Below are 24,684 nucleotides of genomic sequence, written 5' to 3'. Positions count from 1 at the left end.
AGACAGATATATATACTTATAGATAGGTGGGCGGATAGAGAGATAATTAATGTTATTTCAGCCACTAGAATAGCCAAGCAGACTTCAGCCGAAACGCCGAGGTAACAGAGGAAGACAGTACTAACCGACGTGTTTCTTCTGGATCTGTGAGAGTAGCGTTCACTGTCTTCCTACCAAAGCAATGAGGAGACAGCACAGAAAGGTTAGAGGCAGACAGGAGAAGCCCTAAGACTGTCCAACCGCGTCTCAATACAGTATTTCTGATATAAATGTCAAACAAATATTTACTTTGCTTAAAGGCCTCAATTAAACCACTGGGAGAAAATGTTTTCTTCTAAAGCAGGTGGGGGTGGAGGCTGGAACTTAAGCACACAAATCATTGGGATGTTTCATTCTGGCTTTAAAAACAAGCATGTGTTCGGTGAAAAGCAGGCTCTTTTTTTTTTTTTTTTCCTAATTGAATCTGGTGCATTTAAATCAACCTACTTTTGACATTCAAAACCTACTCACTTCTGTTCAGAAATCAGAGAAGAAACCGTTTCTGCAAGAGATCCAACGTGGATGCCACCCTATCTACTACGTTCACTGCATCCTAAGATGCTTCATTTTGCATCTGGACTTCTCTGAAGTCGAGGCATACCTTATAATCAAAGTTGCTCACAATTATAATTAGCATTTTCTTCCTCAGTGGCATATAAAACACTGACACCTCTTTTAACTGTGTCTTAAGATTTGTTAAATTTATACCTATGCCATATAAGCGTTAAAATGATGGTTTACACATAACAGAGGTTGAAGTTAATTGTTTAAATAGAGGAATTGTGTGTTCTTTGTATTTCAACAGCTGTTTTCTTTTATATTATACACAGATCTCTAAGATGTAGGGAATTTTCTATTTCCTTGGATCATTTTATGTGTAAGGGACATTTAATGGGACAGCTGCATACTGGCCTGGTTCTCAAAGGCTGGAAGGATGCGATGATGTCTGTGAGGCCAGCAAGCAAGGTGACAAGGACAAGGAGAGGTGGGGGGCACTCGGGGGTGAACTGATGACCACTGGACGGCTCTCAGAGCCCACCCCCCTTCCAGAGCCTCCCACTGTGGGGCAACATCTCCGCCCGAAAGGCTTGTAAGGACGGGGGGTGGTATCGTGAAGGGCAGGCCAGCTCTTAAATGACGAAGGACAGATAAGTTGTGCCAGGAAACAGGGTGAGAAGATAAAGGAATTTTCTCCCCCAAGAACCATGGTTTCTCAGGGACAGTGCACGAGGTGAGCAGGGCCCAGCAGTGAAGGATAAAGTTCGGAAGGAGAGTGGCCGGGCAGCTGACTGCAATTGGGAATGGAGACCACACAGCACAATGCTTCCTCTGGCTTCAGGCTAGAGCTGCTGGCTAGGCCGGCCGGTCACAGGAAGGTTCTCACACTGGGGGGCCCTGGTCCAGCCTGAGTGTCCCCAGGGGGGATCCTGCTAAGAGGAGAGGGGGCGGGGGGGGGGGCAGGCCAGGGGGGATCCTGCTGAGAGGAAACGGTCGGGGGTGGGGGGTAGGCGGGAGGCAGCAGGGGTGGAGACCCCCCATGCTAGCCTGGGGGGCTCCAGGAGCCAGCCGCCTCACCAGACGCCTGGCCGGACCTTTTCTAAGCAGCCTTCACAGGGGCTGTAGACAAGCAGACCAGATGCAAACATCCCCGGAAGGCAGCCTCTCAGTATTAAATTAGGGGGCAGCCAGGATCTAGCTATGCAATTACAGTGTGGGAGAATGAAATCACAAACCGTTTCAAGCTTTGAAAAATCATATTTGAGGCCTACCATCCATTGCTCGATGTCGCCCCATTTTGTATCCAGCCCATAATATTTCTGTAGACAGAAGGGAAAGAAGATGAGGCAAGAAGTGACACGCGCTCTGAGTAGGACACTGTTCCGACATGCATTTCCAAGCCCCAGGGTCAAGGAACATGCTGAGGCAATGCGAGTTAGAACAGGCGGGGCTCTACGGGGGGCTGCAGACCCCCACACCACCTGTGAGCCCAGGAAGATGACCCTCCCCACCTGGGAAGACAGACCAGGACAAAGCATTGCTGGGGCGAGGGGGAGACCTCCGTAGAGACCAGGAATTTCAACAGCCTGGCAGCACGAAGAGCCCCTCTGTCAAGCTGGCTGTGCCCTCGGAGAAAATGTACTGCAGCCATAAAACACTGTGTGTGTGTGTGTGTGTGTGTGTGTGCGCGCGCACGTGTGCGTGTGCTCAGTGGCTCAGTCGTGTCCGGCTCTTTTCCACCCCTGTTTAAGAGAAGCCAAACCGGAGAGCCATTTCTCTGTTGCTACAACAGGGATGAGAAAACCAGAGGAAAGGGGCAGAAACCATGTCCTGAGCCCTAGATTTCTGATACACTTGCTCCAGCCATCTGATATCTATGCTAAATTTAGGCCCTCGAGAATTTCTGGGCTGTGGACGTCTTTATCATATGCTGCTAATGGCAAGATGGCCAAGCAGCCTGTTGTAGAAGAGGTCTTGATACAGGAAAAAAAAAACAAACAACTGTTGGGCTTTTTCTTTAGCCAATATCTCCATGCTTTCACCTTGCCTATCTAAACTGCAGCTGCCCAAGTGAGAATTACAAAAGCAGATTCAGGATGGCTATTATTGTCGCCAAAATATAGCAATTCCCAATTTAGGTGGGAGCCCCGGTGGAGTCCCAAATAAAGGGGCTTTGCTTTTCTCCTCACTTTTCCCTTGATTTCCAATAAGAAAACCAAGAAACCACCATCTAAACCTTCGTATCGTATAACACAGAGATGATTTTCCTTTCGCACACAAAAAACTTAAAATCAGAGGGAAAATACCGCATGTGAGAAGTGCACGACAGCACTTGAAATGGTTTTACAATAACCCAAACAGGCTGCTGCTGTTATACTTGGCTTTATATTTGGTTTAGTTTCTGTTTATTTTGAAAGTCGGCCAGATTTAAAACATATGGCCCTTCAATGGTCTCGCCCCTTTCTCTTAGGAATGGTGGTAAGTAGAAAACGTGATGAAGAAAATTAGGAGAGAACTTATCAGTGCTTTAAAAATTCAACAAATATAGAACCTGAGCAGCTAAAGCACATGAGCCAAACACTTTTCTGTAAGTTCCTTCCCTTAGACTATAAATTGAGAAGGGAAATACTTCCCACAGTCATGTTTCAACAACAGCTTAAGTTAAACACAACTGCTTAAAGCTATTTTGCGTTCAAATCCTGCTAGCTCCGCTTTCACTGTCAAGCTCCATGTATAAAAGTTCGATGCCATCAACCCTCCTTTATCTCATGCCCTGACTACAAAGATAGAAAATGTGGCTTTTAAAAAGGAATGGGCCTATAGAATCTGACAAAAAAGTAAATTCCAAAAGAGGTCCGCATTATCCGTTTTTCTATTTCTGTCTTTTCCTTTTTGGCCAATTCTATACCCGTATCAAATACTGCATTCTACCTGTCCCACTTTTTAGGACAAAAGTAAGAACCAGTATTTAAAATCTTCCATTGAGTTCACAGGTGGCCTTATAAACAGCTGCGGTAACTCTAGCTACGTTTCCAAGCCGTCCGTGGGGAGAGGACGCCCCTGGAAAAGCAGGGTTAAGGAGTCGTCCTGGTGTTAGCAGCAGGGGCGGCACAGCAAACTCTAGGAAGTGCAGACACCGCACACGCAGGCTGTGAGGAGCCGGTGAGCCATGCAGAGGGAAGCGAGAGCCAGACGGGCGCACACGTGCTTGACTTTCAGAAACAGCTTTGATTCAACACAAGAGAAACTGTGATGGAGACAGCCCACGGGCTGCCACCAAACCTTACTGCCTCCTCCCCCTGCGTCCCGGGTCATGTCTTTGTGATAATAATGGACATCTGCTTTTCCGTGGAGGGCTCCCTGAGCTCCCTTTAGCTGTGTGTGCTGGGTGTGCGTGCTGTGCTGTCGCCTCAGTCATGTCCGACTGTAGCCCTCCAGGCTCCTCTGTCCATGGGATTCTCCAGGCAAGAACACTGGAGTGGGTTGCTGTGCCCTCCTCCGGGGGATCTTCCCGACCCAGGGGTCGAACCCAGGTCTCTTGCATCTCCTGCATTGGCAGGTGGGTTCTTTACCACTAAGGGCCACCTGGGCCGCCTGTACTGTGTGACACGTGACCATTCTGACAAGATTCTAACGGCGTATCCCTGGGAGTGAGGAGGAGATATTCTTGATCCAGCACCAGATGGGAATGAGTCAAGTAGAAACGACCAGAGAGGAGTCCCTGTCTAGGTTTTAGTTGACTGTGTCCTATTCCGTCAGTTACCGTGACGGTTCCCAGCCTTGCCTTTCGCCTGTGAAATTCTGACCTGGATTCTCTATGTGTGGTTTCGAACTCTAGCCTCAGTATACAGTTCCAAGTGGACTCTGCAAAAACTAACAAAGTTCTAATAGATCTTGGCACCTTCTTAACTGGTTTCTTGACACTTTGGGGGATAATATTTATGCAGAGTGAGAGGGGCAGGGGGGCAAGGCAATGTGGAACTGCAGCTGGTAAAGGAATCCAGAAACAATTTTTTTTTTTCAAAATTAACACTGCATTTAATATTCTTATAAAGTGCCAGGTGGCTCCCGGAGGGCTAGTGAAGGCTGAGGAGTCAAGTGCAGAAGGAAACGGAGATGTTACTCATTTTGTTTGTCTGGTGTACGCTTCTTAGAACTCTAAATCCTGGTGAATGGGCATTTTCATTGAATACCAAATGGAAATTTGGGAAATTGCTACTTGAGGCAATTCAGACTCTCCAGAGAAGGTTATGATTCTAAAGAAATCAGAAGTGGCTCCGGGTTGGGGTCTAACCAGACAGCAGCCCCAGGAGCTGGAGACTCTGGAAATTTAAACACACTGATGTTCTGTGTTTAAAGGGCTTGCATTTTCTAACCCATGAGATTAGGTCACCTTGTTGATTTTCTTAGCTGCTCTCAAAGACAACTACAACTCTTCTTTATAAACTAAATATGTTTGTAAATAGGAAATTATTTCAATTCATTTATGGGAAAGACTCCCTGTAAACACTTTTCTATAAATTCTCAGGGAACCGTTCGCGCCTGCCTTCATTATTGCTGGATCAGGACTCACTGACTTGGTTGTTTTTATTTTCTGTAGCGGGACAGCTCAGCGCATTTATTTCTAAATCTCACTGCCTTTACAAAATACCCTTAGGAAACAGAGATGCATGGTAGCACTCTGAATATTAGGGATGGAAGGCAGGTGTGTTTTAAGCTACTGGGTTTTATTGTTATACCATCATTTTCTTTTTTTACTCAGTTTTAATTCAGTATGTAATAATCTCAACGTATAGTAACATGTACTGAAAATTTCAACACTTACTATTAATAATAAAATTACATGCAAGGATACTCTTTCTTTTCAAATGTCTGATTCTAAACAGTTTTCCAGACTCTAAAGTGTGATTTATTTTGTCTTAATTTTTTTCTTAAAGAAACAATTTTCCAATTTCTTGAGAAAAATGGAGATAGAAAAAGCATTCAGTACACAGACATGTGTGCTGACGGCTGCTTTTCGTGGGGGCTGATGTGAACACCTAAGCATTCGTGCTCAAACCAATTCACGAATATGACAGTAAAAGAAGCAGTAAGAACTTTAATGAGTTCTCAATCAAAGGCGTTATTTCTGAAAGGCGACCAGGTCCTTGGCAAGGGAAAAAGAGTACATGCAAATCAGAAAATAAATATGGAAGAGCCTACCTTTTGAACCTGATAGATCTTCAGAGAAGGGCAAAAGAAATCGGGAAAGAAACACAAAATCCAATTACAGAAGTAGAAAAATCAGAAAGAAAGGTTCTATAAGGACCTAGAAATATGAATAAAAGCCATATTGAAACAAAGCAAAAACCGGTAAAACGGGAATGAAAAAAACTCTCTTGTAGTCTCATCGAAATAATCAGTAATTTCATAACAGATCTTACATTCTATTTTAGTTACGTTGATGAAATACAGGCACGTCCACACAAGTCTATGAGAATCCTGTTATTAGTCTAATGCAAAAGTTTGTGTTAACTAATACCACTAATGGGAAAAAGAACTTCATCCTCAATATAAAATTTCTTTTCACATGACCAAAGTGTAGCAAAGAAGTACAGAAATTTAATTGGAAAGTCAGCTGGTCAGATTCACAAAGAGTTAGGAAACATTCTTTCATGTTCGGATTCATGCAGATACAAATCAGGAAAACTTCCACCAAACAGACTGATCGCGAGGATATAATTGAAACACATTTTGAAACGCTTATTATCATACTGGGACATACTAGCTTGCTCTAGAGGTTTCTCCTAATTTTGTAGTAATCCCTAGGTAAGACTGAGATGCCTATTCCATCACTCATTCACTCATTCATTCTTTATTCACCCAACAAAACTGCCGAGCATGGCCCAAGGCATTGCTACAGCTGTAAGTCTTCAGACCCCACGCTTCCAGTCCTACAGAGGTGAGCAGATGTCAATACACCCAGCACCTGTACTGCATTAGATGTTAGTCTCCAACAGAAATGCTGATCAGGTCAGTAACAACAAGAGACACGCCCTGATCATCAGATCACCTGATCATCACACCAGAATTTTTTTCCCATTAGTTTAGGCTCTCAGACAGAGTTGAAGTTTCACTCAGATTTCCCAAAGAACATCTGCATATTCTCCCTAATAAATCCATTAAGAAGGAGCTCATAGTTCTCTGAGATAGCCCCAAAGCACAGCCACGCAGTCGGTTCTCAGCATCCGCAGGGGTGAAGAGAACCTCTGAACCATTCAGCTGCAAGGCTGGGGCTGCCTGCACCACCAGGATGGATCACCAGCCTGCTCCCAGCCCCCGTGTCCGCAGGGTCTGCTAGGCCTTGCTGACAGACCCAGCTCCTCCAGCACCAGAGGGGGGACACTCGGCTCACCTCCGCTCTGTGTGCACTCTCCATGCTGGCCTTGGAGGGGCCCAGGCACCAGCGTGGCTTCATCCACCACCCACCTCCAACACCTTCCAGTGGTGTCGTCAGCTTCCTGCTCTCATGAGCCTCCAGGGACCTCACTGCTCTCCAGGCATTCACAGGCTCCGTTCGCCTGCTGCCAAGCCCACCTCCGTGTCAAGGAAGGCCTTTGCCCTGCTCAGAAGCAGCGGTGTGGTGGCTCGCCACCACACGGAAGGAGGGATCGTGTTTCTCAATTTTTATACTGAAATACCAATGCTACAGGTTAAACACCGGTCTTCCAAAGCATATTCATTTCCACTTCATCAACAACTTAAAATGCCAGTGCTGACAGATTGTGTAACACAGATTGTGGGGCTGGATCTAATTATAGGCAGACCCAGAGACGTGATATGCGAAGGGGAGACCCAGGAGTATGCCTGCATGCCATCCTCGCTACTAAAAGCACGGCCCCAAACCTGAAAGCCGTCTGCCTCCTCTCTCCAGATGGGCACACCTGTGCACACCCCGCAGCCCTGGACTTGGGTCACGCTAAGAATCAGCCAGACCAACAGCTACTGTTCGTGTCTCTCTAGCACACGAGCGGACACCACGGTCTGTTCTGCATTCCCATGACGTGCCCCGAATCAGCACCAAGGGAAAAAAACTGGTTTTTCAAGGTGTGCTTCCGCTTGTGAACCGCTGAGGATTACGTGGGTGTTTGCACTCCCGTGCTGCATGAGTGCCAGCGTGCGCCCTGCTGGTGTTAATCCCGAGGTCAACACACTGGTGAGGCCCTTTGTTGCCACTGGTGATGACACGCCTGCTTTGGAGGCAGAGGGTGAGGATTACAGGCTCTGCAGCTTTTTCGGTTCTAGGTTTGAATCTTGGCTCGGCCACCTTCTCGGCTTCTGTCTAATTAAGGCCTGCTTTCCTCATCTGTCAGTAAAACCCGGATAGACCCTGTTCCCAACGGTGAGGGCACCCAAGCCCAGCACCGCCACATTCCAGGGGGCTCCGGGAGGTCCCTGCCGACCCCCTGCCCCACCCCAGTCCGCTTTGACTATTAATACATATCCACGTGTTTTATCTTAAACCTTCCAAATCCCTTAGTTGAGGAACTAGACAGAAACGGTCCGTGGCAATGCTCTCCTGCCCCAAGGACACTGGATTTATGCGCGCAAAGCTGTCCTTGGTGTGAGTGAGCGCTCATAGGCTCACAGGTTGAATACAAACCTTGGGCCGAGCCAGGGCCCCCGTCCGCGCTCCAGCCTCCGCCATCCAGCTCTCTGCCCACAGCCTCCTTGCCCGCCCTGCCTTTCTCCACCAGCAGCTTCTTCACTCGGTGTCCACACTTGCTGTGCTGACAAGAGTTAGTTCCTCTGCTTCCTCCCTGACACATGCAAGGCCCCCCACTCAGGGTGTCTTTCTGCACCCAGATAATTCACAGTGTGGGGCGTGGTCGCCAGGCATGTGGTCTGACCCTGAGAAAGGCGTGCGTTCAGCAGAGAAGACACCGTCGCAGTCTCCTTGGCCTGTCCCTGAGCTCATGGCAGGGAGAAGGGTCCCACAGAGGAGACCCACACAGGGCTCATTTAAAAAGGTGACGTTTACCTAAGGTACCTTCCAGGCAGTGAAGGTGAGCTTTCCTCTGGGTCCTCACGCTCAGACCCACCCACCCTGGAAACCCGTTCCCATGTCTGAAAGCGTCCCTGCGGGGACTGAATGCTAAGAACCCCCTGGTCAGCGCACGGCTTTCGTGCAAGACCTTCCCCGGAACCTGAGTCACAACAACGCCGTTTCACCCCGTGACCACGTATGTGTCTCTACTGTAAGAATACAGAGTTTCTGTACAAACTGCTACATAAAGAATGGATAAACAAGGCCCTACTGTGCACCACAGGGAGCTACAATCAGATCCTATGATAAATCACTATGGGGAAAAAAGACAAAAAAGAATATATAGGTAAAACAGAATCACCTTGCCATACAGCAGAGGTTTAATACAATGTTATTAATCAACTATACCTCAATAAAATTAAAAAATTTTTTTTGAAATTCTAATGGCATCTATTAACCAATGGCACTTGTGTGTCTGACCGAGGGAGGCAAACTGTGGCATTTTTAAATCAGATTTCCCAGGTTTTAATCAAATTTCTCTGCAAAGCCTGAGGTCCTTAGTAGTCACCAGACACCCGAGGGCAGGCCACGCCACACAGCAGCTGGGCCAGGTTGCTCAAGTCCTCGGGCTCCTCTGTCCTGGGAGCCCTGTGCTGGCGGGGGTGGGGTGGGGGAAGACTCCACAAGGTCACTCCCCTGCTGACACCCAATGCCCATTTAATGATACCGAGATCGAATGGCCCGGACGCAGTTTCCCATCTTTGGGTAGCAGCTGCAGTTCTGCAGCTCGAGGTATTGCAACTGCAGTGCATGAGTTCAGCAAGAGATCACTTTGCAGAATTAACGTGGAACGGAAGGGGACTTCCCTTGACTCAAAAGAGAAAGGGGTGCTTTGCTTTTAAAGGAGGCACTTCACATAATTTCTTACTTAGCTTAATTCCTCTTAACCTTTATTTTCTAAAACAAGAACTTCTGCCAAAGAACTTTGTGAATAACATGCTGCTCATATGATTCAGCAGGGGCTAGCCAAAAAAGTTCGTTTGGGAGCGCCCAGGAAAACTGGGACGAACTTTCTGGACAGCCTAATATATATTTAATTCAGTTCTGCCCATAATTAAGGATAGAATATATTATAATCTGGAGGATAGATATGTACACACATACTATTTAACTCACTTTCACCTTGATTTGGTAGAAATTTTCCCTTTGTGTTCTTGGTGAGAGTAACTTTCTCTTACTTTGTGAGACAAATGGTAAAATGATTTCCACCACGGAAACCAAAGGGAGTCCTCCTTTCAGGTTCAAGGTCATCTTTCCCGAGTCCAGTGGTTCAGGTAGAGGGGACAGCCACAGGCCGCCAAAAACACTTACTACCAGCAGAGGAGGGTGCAGTGTGGATACTCAGTCAAAGGCGGAGAAACCAGGATGGGGCAACAAAACACTGTGGAAGATTCTTCTTACAGCCCTTTTAAGGCCTTAATATAAAAAGACTGGGGGCTGGAGGAGAAGCAGGGGAAGCAGGCGAAGGAACGAGCCACCACTCCTGCTGGAGGCTGGGGAACGCAGCCCCCGCCCCAGGAACTGATGAAGCCGCGGCACTAACCCCTGAACGTCCCTGCTGTGGGTTCCCAAAGCACAGGGAAGGGGCTCCCGGTGTCCTGCACTCAGGGTGTGCAAGGAGTTACTGCGTGAACAGCAACATTCTGAACAGACATCAGCACCAGGCAGTCTGAACAATCAATCCGTCACTTAAAATCTCTGACTCGGGGAACTGCCTGGGGGTCCGGTGGCTGGGACTCAGCACTCTCACTGGCGGGGCCTGAGTTCGTCCCTGGTTGGGGAACTGAAGTCTCATAAACTGCGGAGCGGCCGATAAATAATAAAGAATAAAATTAAATCTAAAACAAATAAATAAAATCCCTAACCTAAAAACCGAGGTGGCCTCCAATGCGTACGCTTTATGTCCGTCTAGTGCCGGCTCTTGGTGTCAGGGTGATTCCTAAAGCCCAGGTGACGTGTCTCAGACAGACAGGTGACAAAGGCCCACAGACAACGAGGTCTACGCCTCCTCTCCACCTCCCAGTGCAAGTACTCCTCCCTGAAGCGTCTCCTGAAAACGCCTCTTGGAATGCACTTTAACAACTACTCTGGGCCAGGTCCAGTCCCCAGAGTTGTTTACAGAAGAATATGAGTCAGGCTCCCACCCTCGCCCTTAACCAACCTCATGGCAGGGGAGGGGCTGCAGGTAACCCCAGCATTAAGCAGTTTCAGCTCAACTGCAGAGTTCAAATAACTAACTTGAGAATTCAGGAGGCTCTATTTCCATTTTTTAAAACGGTAAATGTGATTCTAGGTGGGAGAGGCACTGAGAAAATGTCAGACCCATGCTTCTCCAAGTAAACCAAAGAAAAGCCCCCAAATTAAAATACTAAATTAATTCGAGGCAAAATATCATAAAAGCGAGAACTTACTTACAATCCTATTTGTATTTCCAACGAGGAGGGAGGGCGTGGTTGATCTACCTTCAAATATTTGTTTAGTCTTTGTCTGTATGTAAACACAGGACAAGTGATGCCCAAGAAACGTGGCTGCTGCCCTACTGCGGGCTCACTTCCCAGCATCCCTGCTGGCCTGGGGGGTGGCCCTTCTCTCAGGGACATCACGCCCTCCTTGGCGGCTTTCAGCTTTCCACCACTGGGACCCAGGTATGACTCCCCTAACTAAGCCCCTGGGCTTGAGTTTCTAGTGACCTCCAACCTGCTTTCGCAGCCACACGCAAGAGGTTTCCTCCTCAAGTTCAGACCTGTCCACGCCCCTCCCCTGAGTTCACTCAGAGCGGCTGACCCTGCAGGCAGCGGGAAGGGGCGAGAGTGAGCGTGAGGGACTCACCCCCACGGGGAATGTGACGTTGGGAACCTGGCAGAAACTGCAGTTTCACAAGAGGCTGGAAATCCAGTTTTATCTGAAGCCTGACGAGTTTTAAAACACTGGTTCAACTTAGAAAATGTGACTACGTGAACCAGACCAGACTCTGTACGAAAATCCGCCGTGAGAAGGCATCTGGCCCCCTCTCCAACACAACAATGTTCAAATCTTCCCAACAGAGAGAGCCCTCCGGGGGGGCCTGGCGTGGCTGCTCCCGAGACCCCCAGAGGCCGAGGCCCACAGGAGAAGGCGGAGCCTCTGGAGAGGGACGCCTTCACCCACCACGTGAGCTTTAAGGTCAGGGGAAAGCCCACCCCTCAAGCTGCCAGTGAGAGAGCCCTCATGCCGCCCACGTGGCTTCTGGCTCCGGCTCGAGGTGGTGAAAGAAAGCAGCAAACAGCATTAACGGGTGTGTAAACACCACGCTGTCCACTTCCCAGGAGGGCCATTTCCCCCCCTGGCCATTTCATCCGGCGTTTATTCTGTTCCCTGTATCACTTAACGGGGCTTCAGGTCTCATGAAACCTATTACAAAGTGTAAAAACCGCAAGGGAAGTATTTTTAAACGGGACTGTTTGGGTAGCCTCAAAAAATAATAATCTGTTCTTTCACGTTTTAATTCAGAGGATGGGAACTGTGGCTCCACAGTTGGAAGCAGCATCTCCTGGTTCCTTTAGGCCGGGAGGCTGGTCCAGTGTGATCCACGCGGGCAAGTGCGCTGTGCGGATCGGACGGGTCGAGTGTCCAGGACGCCGCGCCTGGCCTGACCAGGACCAGAATCACAGGAGGGACAGGGCCTGGAAGGGACCCTCCTGGGGGCCCACTGACCAGCCCAGCCTTACCTCCTTCTGCTGCCGCTCCAGCTCCTTCATCCTGATCTCTCGGGCCTCCGCGCGGGCTGCACGCTTCGCCGCCAACCTGGCCTCCGCCTGCAACAGACCCAGAGACTGTGTTAGCAGACAGACCAGCGGCTCCTTTCCAGGCTCCGGTCAACCATGGTGCTCTGGTTCGGAGGTTACCAAACACACAGTAACACAGACCCGTACGTGTTAAAGAGGGCCCAGGAATCACAATACTTTCAGTAGTCAGGATTGCTCACTCTGCTAAAGGCCAAGCGGGCGCTGTTCTGAGGGCTTCACACACATTAAGCTGTGGGCTCATCATAGCAGCCTTGTTGCAACGATCATGTTATCACACCCAGTTAACAAGTAAGAGACCTAGGGCACAGAGAGGGCAATGGGCCCAAGGTCACACAGCCCGTCAAGTGGCAGGACTGGGCAGTCTGCATTCCTCTGGAGGGATGACAGATTAATGCAGGAACAGAGCATCAGAGCTGGACAAGACCCTGGGGTCACCGGTTCAAGTGCTCCCTGTACAGAGCAGGGAGCAGAGACCTGGAGAGGCCACCAGACCCATCCAAGGTCACGGGGCTGGGACTCTGCCCCTGCTTCCCAGAACTCTAGTCTGGTCACCCCTCGCTGTTCCCTGCTGCCTCCAGGCTCAGCACTGGAGCCTGGGCAAGCCCCACCTTCTCTCAAAGCATCTCAGACCAGAGCTGAGTGGCTCCAGCTGTTTAGAAAGGTTACATTAAAACAAAACCCGACTCCATTTAACTACTAGTCAACTTGCAGCTGATTTCGCATGCAGTATTCTATTTAAAAGCTTTCAAAAATGCTTGACCAAGACTAACCAATGCCGTGGGACCTGGCGCTTGAACCCTGTTTCCTGTTCTACAAATCTCGAGCTTATGCACTGCTGCAGGTGATAAACCGGCCCAGTGAGCTAAATGGTGCAGAGGTGCCAGGATCCAGGTTTCCTGCTGTTAAAACAAATCCGTTTTCCTTTCCACTTAAATTTTTATGGGAATTCACTTGTAATGCTTCCAACAGTTCTGACCCAGCTTTCACTGTTCCTTAGATCATCCTAAAATGAGGCCACTGAGACAGCCAGCATGCTTCTGGTGTGGTCACTGTGTCTGGCTAGCTGTGAGGCGGCCTGAGTCCTCTTGTCCAATTTTGAGGGCGGGGCACCCTGTACCCCAAACTCCCATCAGGATGGTGGGTCCTGATGTCTACGACGCCCCTCACTTCCACCCTATAATTATACTGCATGTGTGTGTGTGTTAGTCGCTCAGTTCTGTCCGACTCTTTGCGACCCCATGGACTGCAGGCTGCCAGGCTCCTCTGTCCATGGGAGTCTCCAGGCAAGAATACTGGAGTGGACTGCCATTTCCTTCTCCAAATTATATTGCATAGCGCTACAAATTCATCTTCTTTCTAAATTCTAATCTAAGTTGAAAACTGGCCTTAGTTGGCCTGCCGCAGTTTGGCTGGCTAATGTCTTTACAAGGAATTTATTCTATAACCTGCTTTGTTCATGTGGTTTCTTGATCAACCAACCCAAGCCCAAGTCCTTCAAATCAATGGTGTCAAGAATCAAGCTCCATCAGAACTTTGATACCTCGTTGCCATTTTCAGCTTTCTAAACCATGTTACACTGTGTGATGAGCCAAACTGGAGAGCCGGGGTGTCGTGCGGTGGGGGGAAGGACGGGGGGAGGTCCAACAGACTGGCCCCTGGCCACGCGGAGTCCCGACAGCCCCGTGGATGGGCCAGCAAGAGATCTGCACTCACGCTGAGCGCAGTGGCCTCATAGCCCTGCCTGGGGAGCCGTGGGCTCCAGATCTGTAGGCTCAGGGGCCACGCCAGTGGGGAACCAGGCAGTCAGAGTCCCTCAGCTTGGGAGGAGGGCAGTTGGGAAAAGCAGAAAGAAAGCCAAGGAGGAAGAGAAGGGGGCTGAGGAGTGAGGATGTAAGAAAGAGCCCAGGGGCTGGAGAAGGAGGGGCTGCGGGCGGGGGACAGCGAGAGAGGTGAGCGGCGGGCAGGACTCCAGGTGGTCCCTGAGATGCCCGTCACCGATGTACACGCTGCACACATGCCTTGCCTCTGAGTGTGGGCAGAGCGCTGTCCAACGGGTGTCACCCTGGGGCTGGGTTACACCACGCTGCAGAGACAATTGCCCCGGTGAGCAAGATCCCCTCAACTGCAGACTTGAGTTCTGTGTGGGCCTGACCTCACCAGAGGAGGCCTGGAAAGGTGGGTCTAGAGATCAGAGTCTCCTGCCCATGAGGGGCCATGCAACAAGGAGTATGGGGGCCTCTGAGAGCTGAGCGTGGCCCCAGCGGATGGGAATGCGGCACCCCGGTCCCACACCAGCAGGACGAGACCACCACCAACACCCATGGGAGCTGGGCTCAGGACCCTGCGCTCCAGAAAAGACTGAGCCCAGCCAACACCCTGACTGCAGCCTGTTTGATACCCTGAGCAGAGGACCTGGGAGGCTGCGGCCAGACTCCTGACCCTCAGAATCTGTGAGCTGAAAAACGTGTGCTGTTCCAGGCTGCCATGTTTGTGGGCACTGGTTACACAGCAGTGGAGAACTGGCCCAAGTGGGTGAGGGCTGGATGACTCCTGCTCACACAGCGTGGGAGCCTTTGTGATCAAAGGGAGCCTGAGCCCTTGGTCGCCCAGCTCCTCCCTGGCCTGTCTGTCCTGCCCTGCTCGGGACAGGAGCAATGACCCTCAAAGGGACCTGTCTGAGCAGGTAGCCCCCACCTCCTGGGGTGACCTCCCCATCAGACTGGCAGGTCTCCCAAATCATGGCCCATCATCAGACCCCGGCTACTCTGGCGGGTCACCCTCCCCCCAGGAAAGGGCCCGCCCCCTCTCTGGTCCTTACGTCCATCCAGCCTGTCTGTCCCGTCCATGATCTGAGGGACCTGGGCCTGTGTTGCTAAAGGGACCACATGGATGAACCAAGTCCTAGGACAAACTCCCTGCTAGGATACAAGCTAATCAACCTTGCGGACACATCAACACGGCCACGCTTCACCTTAGATCAGAAGGCGGGAGGGAAGGAGAGGATTCAGCACAGTTTCAAATGCTTGCAGTCACCACCATACGAAGTCCCTTCATCTCATGGATTCTGACATGACTCATACGTGGAGAACAGGCTCTCACGACACAGGAAGTAGAAACAACCATGCTTGCCTCTGGGACTCTGGCTAGAAGCTGACAGATACACAAGCCAACGTTTCAAGTGGCACAGAATCTACGCACAGCTAACTTCACCAGCACAAAACTAGTACCAGCAGAACAACCCCGGCACGGCCTGAGATGCCGGAAAGAAAACCACTCAGATCCCCGATAACACAGTGCATCCTGAAACACTCATGTTGCCAAGAACACAAAACGGACACAGAGCATCCTGAATACCCATCCTTCAAGACAGCAGCAGAGGAAATCTTCGGTAAGATCAAGTTGTCCAGGGAACTAAAAAGTACCAAATAGCGATGGTCCACCCTGGTGACCTGCAGGCATGAGGTCACTCACCCAGCATTTCCAGGGGGGCCCAGCCCTGCCCTCTAGCTGGCGACCATTGGGTAGCAGTTCTGAGGGTTGATGTGCCCCCAGCCAGAGCCTCCATGGTGCAGGACAAATCCACTTCAGACTGACACTTTGTAAAATACCAACTCACATGCCGGGGGTCGCAGCCACGTTGGACTGTTTAAGTTTCCTAATGCACTTTCACTTTCTGCCCCGTGCCTGTAGGGGACGGGCTGCAGGACCCTCGCCACCACCAGCCCAGGTCATGCAGCACTGCTGAGCCAGCCAGGGAAGGCTGGGGCCCAGTCTCACAGGTGCACACAAAGCAATGGGGGGCTGTGGACAAGTGACGAGTGCTACATTGGGTGAGAAAAAAAAACGTGCTGGGCTGCTCTGGAGGAGAACACAACCCACTCGGGGATCAGGAGCCCTGAGCCCACCCTGAGGAGCAAAGAGAAAGCCGGGGCGAGGGGGCCGGTGGCGAGGTGCCAGGATAGGGCCCGGGCGGGGGGGGGGGTGGTCCCCAAGGTCTCAGGCATCCCCCACAGCTGCAGCCCTGGTGTCTGGAACCTTATCTCAGGAAGGAATGCGGAAGCACTGACAGGTTTGAAGGAGGAGGAACACAGTGGGGTCTGACTTCTGCTTTAGAAACACCGCTCTGGATGAGGGTGGGGAGCGGGAGCGGGGGTGGGAGGAGGGGCTTGAGACCCAGGAGGCGAGGAGGGGACGCTTCTGGTCAGGGAGCCTGTGAGCATGAACCACGTGCCAAGGATGATGCTGAGCAGAGATGGGAGAGGATTCCGGAAGGAGGTCAGGAGCCCGAGGCCCCAAGGAGGCCCCCGAGGCCCTGGGAAGCTGAGAGCCATGGATGAGAGCCCAGACCCAGGCCCACGCAGCAGGCCCACCCAGACTCACATGGTCTGCTGACGCCCCTGGCCTTGAAGATGGCTTATTTCTCCACCTTGATCCTCTGCCCACCCAGCTCCCAGCCTCACAGGAGATGATGACCAAGGGGAAGGATGGAGAGGGGCTGACAGACCCACGGAATTCAGAGCACAAGCTACGACCTTCGCAGGGCCTTGGAACCAAGCGCACGCACACACTGCGATAATGCAAACGGACGGCCCACGAGGACCCACCGTGCGCACGAGGAGCTCTGCTCAGTGTGGAGGCAGCCTGGACGGGAGGGGAGTGTGGAGGGGGAGGGACACGTGTACCTGCGCGGCTGCGTCCCGGCCTGGCCACCTGGGACTACCAGAACATTGCTCGTCGGCTATGACGTGAGGTCGCTCAGTCGTGTCCGGCTCTTTGAGACCCCACGGACCGTAGCCTATGAGGCTCCTCCATCCATGGGATTTTCCAAGCAAGCATACTGGAATGGGTTGCTATTTCCCTCTCCAGGGGATCTTCCTGACTCAGCGATCGAACCCAGGTCTCCCACGTTGCGGGCAAACGCTTTACCGTCTGGGCCACTAGGGAAGCCATCAGCTATATTCCAATACAAAATAAAAATTTAAACACACACACACATAGAAAAGCACGAGTCTGCACAGGCTTCCTCTCCCACCTGCCTCCCCAGCTGCCAGTGGTAGTCCTTTCGTACTCACTGGAGGTCAAGGTCCGCGGGTCTCCCCCTGGTCACTGAGCCCCAGGCCTGCCGGCTGTGATGCCAGGGCACCGCAGGGCTGAGGTCCACCTCCCCCGCTCCCTCCAGAGCTTGGCCGTCGGGCCCCACCAGTCCTGCGGCTCCTCCGTCAGTCCACTATCCCTGGAAGGGGCTCCGGACCCCAGACCCTCTTTCCTTTGCCCAAGATCATCTCTGTCGAGATACAAAGGAGACATTCAGGGCCTCACGCAAGCTGACAGCTGCGGGGGCTGGTGGTGGGATGGGGGAAGGGTCTTGCTCCCTAGCAGCAGCAGCAGCAGGAGCAGCCCCCGCCCCCCGGGGCTTGTTAAAGATGCAGAATGCCCAGCTCCACCCAAGACCGCTGAGTCAGAGCCTCGGGCCACGCCCGTCTGGGCTGCAACATGCCCCGGGTGCTGGCTGCTCCTCCAGGGCGACGACCTCTGCTTTCTGTTATTCCATCTCCGCTTGGGTATGTTTGACGTTTTTCATAACAAAGAGCAAACATTTTTGAAGGAAGGAAGGAAAGGGTGGGGGAAGGGAGCAGAGGCTGAGAGGGAGAGAGAGAAGGAAGGAAGGAAGTGAAGGAGCCTTGAAACCAAAACCAAGCTCCCTGCTGTGAGAAGGTGGCCTTGGTTCTGCCACTAAACACCCCTGCAGTGTTGCCCCCACCCCCCAGCTGGGCCCCCCTCCCTGTCCCGCCGAGACTCCAGGACCAAGGAGGTGGGGGGGAGGAGCTGACCCGGCCAGGCTTCCTCTGATGAGATCCAGGCTCCCCGGCTTTCTCAGGACAGTCCAGGGCTGGAGGGGAACGAGAGCCAGAGGCCCAGCCCCTCCCAGGAGACACAGCTCCCCCATCCCCAGGTCCCACTTGACCTGGAACCCCACAAACAGAGCCTTACAGATGCTGGGCTTTAAAGCAAGGCAGCCTTTGACAATGGAGATGGTTGGGGTGAGAAAGTTTCTTTTATCGCCCCAGTGGCCTCAGAATAATCCTCAAAAGCTGAACCCCTGATTCCAAAGTTCCACTTTCAACATTTTATTGGCGATAAACAAGATAACACTCTGACCCTGAGGTGACCGGTATGGTCTGAGAGACGCTAAAAAATACACAGAGCAGCACAAGTCTGAGTTCCGGGGACTTCTGAACAAAGGGTTAATTAAAAACAGACGGGCCCACCCAGTCAGAGCCTGGGGTGCCAGCCCTGCAGTGCCACCCATGGTCTGGGACGGAGGTTCGGCCAGCAGCCCAGCCACAAGGGCACACGGGCTGGCTGGAGAGACAGACAGCCAAAGTATTGCTGATACGGTCAGATTAAAGGGACAAAGTAGGTGATTAAGCAGTTAATTTCACTAGGGGACTGTAAGTAGAAAAACTATGGGAGACCCTTGTAAGTTAATGATTACTCAGAAAAGCAGGTTTGCTTAACTGCAAAACCAAGCAGGTTTGCTTAACTGCAAAACCAAGCAGGCTTGCCTAACAACAAAATCACCCAGCAGAAGCCTGAGACATGTGCCCAAACAATGAAACAATGTTGGCATGAGACCCACATCCTGCCCAGTGAGCTCAGCAAGCTGATGATCCCTAGGGTATGCTCAGGCTTCACAGGTGGTAAAGAACACGCCTGCCAGTGCAGGAGATGCAAGAGATGTGGTTTCAACCCCTGGGTTGGGAAGATCCCCTGGAGAAGGGATAGGCTACCCACTCCAGTATTCTTGGGCTTCCCTGGTGGCTCAGATGGTATAGAATCTGCCTGCAATGTGGGAAACCTGGGTTTGATCCCTGGTTGGGAAGATCCCCTGGAGGAGGGCATGGCAACACACTCCAGTATTTTTGCCTGGAGAAGCCCATGGACTGAGGAGCCTGGAGGGCTACAGTCCACAGGGTCCCACAGTCGGACACAACTGAAGTGACTTAGCACACATGCACGCAGGACATGCTCTCTGCACACACATTAAAAAACAATAATTTGTGAACCTGGTTTGACCAAGTAGGACCAGAAAACTCCTCTGCTCAACCTGGAGGAGAAGCTGATAAGGGAGGCGCGACATCTGCTCAAAAAAGACAAAGATGGTCTCCTTTTCCCACTTTTTGTTTGATTATAAAACTGTAGCCCAGTAAGTTTTCATTAAGTCATGTGGTACCACCTTGCCTGCCCGCTCATAAGCCTCACAAGCATCCTATTCTAATAAATCACTTCTTTTTTTTTTTTTAATTGAAGGTTAGTAACTTTACAGTATTGCATTGGTTTCTACCAAATAACAAATCACTTCTTACCTATAACTTTTTCTCTCACTGAATTCTTTCTGCACTGAAACAGAAAGGTCTATGGTACCTGAGCTCTTTGGAGCCCCAGAAATGACACCCAGTGGTTTCAGTGCTTCTCTGTCTGAAATGCCCTTGACGCAGGCGCAGACCCAGACAGGGCCAGAGAAAGGCTGGCGAGCTATGTGAAGATGTCACCAGCAAAAGCAGGAGTTACTTTCGTGACGGGTCTCTATGCCAAGGGCTCGATGGGCTCTGGTTCTAGATCAGACCACAGAGCAAAAGTGGGTTCTACCAGGATGAAACACCGGAGTCAGTGGATAAACAGTCAGACGCACCCCTGTTCTATCAGGGACCCCGACAGGCCCCCTGCTCGGAGCACCAGGAATCCCAGCTGTAATAAAACTGCTCCAAGGACCTCAGCTGCTCCTCTCTTCAGGGAACTCAGGGATAGCCCAGCCTGGCCTGGGGATTGAGCAAAACTAAAACAGAAGTGATTCACCAGGGCAGGAGGAGAAAGTGGCGAGGTGTGCCCTGCCTCTTAGCCCGGCCCCGGCACAGCTTCCTTCCTCCCCCCACCTCCTGTCTGTGGTGGGGGTTTCGTAAGCAGGAAGGGGAGACTCTGCCCAAGGGTGGAGTGACCACACACTACCCCAGTACCCTGCACCCCAATTTCAGTGGCGTCTGGGGGGCTCTAAGAGCTCTAATACTCTTTGTATCCTTTTGTGGCTGCTACCAATTCAACCCCACGTCTTTAAAAAACAGAAATGTGGTAAACGCCGGTGGAACCCAAGTCCTGCCTGCTTGGAGAGGACAGAGGTGCCTGGAGGCAGACTCAATATTTTTCTGAAAAGCCCCACATGAAGTCCAGAGTCCTGACTCTGCACACTTTCTTCCGAGCTCCAAAGCTTTGCTGGGATTCAAGCAAAGTGTGGAATTCCATATCCCCACATCCCTTATCCCATGTCACAGAAAAAGCTCCTCCTCTGTTCTTAGATTCTCCTGGGGCTCCAGAATTCTACATGGAAAGGGGCAGGGATTTATGAGCCATAACTCTGGTGTGACTCTTGGGAAATGAGCTTGGCAGCTTTGTCATCTCCTCCCTCTCCGCAGAGAAGCCCCGGGGCCTGGAAAGGGGTGTCGCTGCTGGAAGCAGCTCCCACCCCGCCCCGCAGAGCCCAGGAGACTTATGCTCTTGGCTGACATGTGGATCAGTGACCCCAAAGCTCTGTGATGGGAGAGTTTTCTTCCAGCCACGGGACATGTTACCACGGTATTTATCACCTCTTGGGAAAAGTTAAAGGACTAAAGCGCACGCACACTTTAATGTAAGAGGAGTACCAAGGGGTTGAAGCCTGAAGTGGGACAAAGAACCGGTTTTGTTTAGAAAGAAGCAGGGGCCCTCCCTCCATCCACATGTGACTGGTCCCTGGAATGAGGAAAGAACAGATGACCAAGTTCGCAGACTCACCGGAGCACACACAGGGCCCCAGGCTGAAGGGACTTACAACGCTGCACTCTGTGCAGGGACACCATGAGGCTCTAACACAGAAGCCCTTCCCTGACCTGCCTTTAAAAAAAAAAAAATTTTTGTAGAATTGATTGTGTCAGTTTCCGGCATACAGCAAAGTGATTCAGCTATTTTCCACACTCTATGCTATTATATTAACAGGTTACTACAAGATATTGAATACAATTCCCTGTGCTGTGGAGTATAGCCTTGGTGTGTGTCTACCTTATCCACGGTACTTTGGATCTGTTAGTCCCTAGCTCCTCATTTGTCCTGCCTCCCTGCCTTTCCCTTTGGTAACAGAAGTTTGTCTTGAGGTCTGTGAGTCTGTTTCTGTTTTGCGTACAAATTCTTTTGTATTCTTTAGATTCCACACATAAGTGGATATGTCTAGGAGTGGGATTGCTGGCTCACATGGCAACTCTATTTTCAGCTTTTAAAAGCACCTCCACATGGCTTTCCACAGTGGCTGCATCAATTTACCTTCCTACCAACAGTGTAGGAGGGTTTCCTTTTCTCCACACCCTATTCAGCATTTATTATTTGTAGACATTTTAATGATGGCCATTCTGACTGGTGGGAGGTGATACCCGACTGGGCTTTTAATTTGCATTTCTCCAATAATTAGTAATGCTGAACATCTTTCCATCTGCCTGCTGGCCATCTGTATGTCTCCTTTGGAGAATGTCTATTTAGGTCTTGTCTATGTTTTGATTGGGTTGTTTGTTTTATTGAGATTGAGTTGTATGTAGAAGCTGTGTGTACATTTTGGATATTAACTGTTTGCTGGTCAGATCCTTTGCAAATATTTTCTCCCAGTCTTTTCCTTTTGTTTATGGTCTTGTTTGCTATACAAAAGTTTTTGAATTTAATTAGGTCCCATTTTATTTTTGCTTTTATTTCTTTTGCTTTGGGAGACTGATCTAAGGAAATACTGCTGTAACTTGTGTCAGAGAACGTTCTGCCTATGTTCTCTTCTAGGGGTTTTATGGCGTCATGTCTTTTACTTAGGTCTTTAGACTATTTTGAGTTTATGCTTTATATGGTGTGAGGGAGTGTGCTAATTTCACTGATTTACATGCAGTGGTCCAGTTTCACAACACCACCTGTAGACACCGCTTTGCCGTTTTACATTCTCGCCTCCTTTGCTGAAGTTGGACCAGAGGTTTGTGGGTTTATTTCTGGGCTCTCCGTTCTGGTGATCTACGTCGTTGTTCAGCTGCTAAGACGCGCCCGACTCCGTGCAATCCCATGGACTGCAGGTCTTCACTGTCTCCCGGAGCTTGCTCAAACTCATGTCCATCGAGTCGGTGATGCCATCCAACCATCTCATCCTCTGCCGTCCCCTTCTCCTTTTGCCTTCAATCTTTCCCAGCATCAGGGTCTTTTCCACTGGGTCAGCTCTTCGCACCAGGTGGCCAAAGTACTAGAGCTTCAGCTTTAGCATCAGTCCTTCCAATGAATATTCAGGACTGATCTCCTTGCCATCCAAGGGACTCTCAAGAGTCTTCTCCAACACCACAGTTGGAAAGCATCAATTTTTCAGCACTCAGCCTTCTTTATGGTTCAACTCTCACATCCCTACATGACTACTGGAAAAACCATAGCTTTGACTATATGGACCTTTGTCAGCAAAAGCATGGGATATCTTTCCATTTCTTTGAATTATCTTCAATTTCCTTCAGTTCAGTCAGTTCAGTTGCTCACTTGTGTCTGACACTTAGTGATCCCGTGGATTTCCTCAATTTCCTTAATCAACATTTAATAATTTTTAGCATACAGCTCTTTTACCACCATGGTTAAGTTTCGTCCTAGGTTTTTTGTTTTGTTTTGTTTTTTGATGTGATTTTAAACAGGATTTTTTTTTAAAGGTTATTTTCCTGATATTTTCTTATTAAAGAAATGCAACAGGTTCAGGTTTCTAACCCTGTATCCTGCTGTCTTGCTGAATTCATGTATTAGTGCTAACAGGCTTTACGTGGCGACTTCAGGGTTCTCTGTATAGGGCATCATCTTATGTACAAACAGTAGCAGCTTGCCTCTTCTCTTCCAGTTTAGATGCCTTGTATTTCTTATTCATCTACTTTTAGTTTGGTTGTGCTGGGTCCTCGCTGGCCTGTGCGTTCTTTGTGCTCTCTAGTTGCGGCGCACAGGCTCCAGAGTGCACGGGCTCTCCAGTTGTGACGCGTGGGCTTAGCTGCTGAGTGGTATGTGGGACCTTTGTTCCCCGATCAGGGATCAAATCCATGTCCTCTGCATTGGAAGGCAGATTCTTAACCATTGAACCACCAGGTAAGTTCTGTATTTTTTTTCTCGTCTGATTGCTATGACTAGAACTTCCAATATTATGCTGAATAGAAGTAATGAGAGGGGCAACTGTGTCTTATTCCTGAATTTAGCAGGAAGGCTTTCAGCTTTTTACCACTGAGTATTATGTTGAATGTGGGTTTATCATAAATGGCTTTTATTACATTGAGATATGTTCCCTCTATAACCATTCTGGTGAGAGTTTTTACCACAAACAAAGGCTGAATTTTGTCAAATGCTTTTTCCACGTCTACTGAAGTGATCACGTGGTCTCCATCTTTCCTTTTGTTGATGCGGTATTTCACGTTGATCGATTTGCTGATGCGGAACCGTCCCTGTGGCCCTGGAATGAATCCCGCGGGACTGTGTGCATGACCCTTTCATGACCCTTTCTATGCAGTCTTGTATGTGCTTTGCTAATATTTTGCATCTACATTCACAGCAACACTGGCCTGTACCTTTCGTTTTTTTGTAGTGTCTGTGTCTGGTTTTGGCATCGGGGTGTTGGTGGCTTCACAGGATGAGTCTGGGAGTGTGCCCCCTTCTTCAGTTTTTGGAATGGTTTAAGAAGGATACATATAAGTTCTTCCTTGTGTGTTTGGTAGAATTCCCGAGTGAAGTTGTCTAGTCCCAGACTTCTGTGTGCAGGGAGGTTCTTTTTTTTTTTCCTCCCTAAATTTCACATTCTATTTAACTTCTAGTGATCAGTCTGTTCAAATTAGTTGTTTCATCCTGACTGAGTTTTGGCAGGCTGTGTTTCTAGAAACATGCCCATTTCTCCTAGGTTGTCCAATTTATTGGCACACGGCCATCCATAGTATTTATAACCATGGTTCTTTGTATTTCTGGGGTCTCAGTTGTTATTTCTACTCTTTCATTTCTTCTTCGATTTAGGTCCTCTCCCTTTTCTTCCTTGGGGAGCCTGCCTAGAGGTTTGCTGATTTTCCTCATCCTTTCAAAACACTAGGTCTTGGTTTCATTGATCTTTTCTGATTTTTTAATCTCTATTTTATTTATGTACACTCTGATCTTTATTATTTTGCTGAGCTGACTTGGCTACAGGAACTGACAATAGCCACCAACTTTTGTTTTCTACATAGACCC

The 24,684-nt window shown here is 49.9% G+C and overlaps 1 protein-coding gene across 44 annotated transcripts in view; it reads right to left on the bottom strand.

Annotated features, from left to right (window-relative positions):
* LRRFIP1 (LRR binding FLII interacting protein 1) overlaps positions 1–24,684 on the bottom strand; it is a 161,668-nt gene that overhangs the window by 59,697 nt on the left and 77,287 nt on the right. For 20 of the 44 annotated variants that reach the window (XM_061412775.1, XM_061412777.1, XM_061412776.1 and 17 more), the window contains exons 1-2: positions 1,809–2,528; positions 126–170 (exon numbers count right to left, since the gene is read on the bottom strand). In XM_061412775.1, the coding sequence (XP_061268759.1) occupies positions 126–170; positions 1,809–2,075 (312 nt within the window). In that variant the 5' untranslated portion in view covers positions 2,076–2,528. Of the gene's footprint in view, positions 1–125; positions 171–1,808; positions 2,529–5,739; positions 5,758–12,330; positions 12,418–24,684 lie in introns of those variants that run through there. The other 24 variants (XM_061412745.1, XM_061412747.1, XM_061412759.1 and 21 more) reach the window with 5 other exon arrangements.

This window comes from Bos javanicus, chromosome 3 (genome assembly GCF_032452875.1).
Source record: "Bos javanicus breed banteng chromosome 3, ARS-OSU_banteng_1.0, whole genome shotgun sequence".
Lineage (NCBI taxonomy): Eukaryota > Metazoa > Chordata > Mammalia > Artiodactyla > Bovidae > Bos > Bos javanicus.
This window is presented reverse-complemented; position numbering and strand designations above follow the sequence as displayed.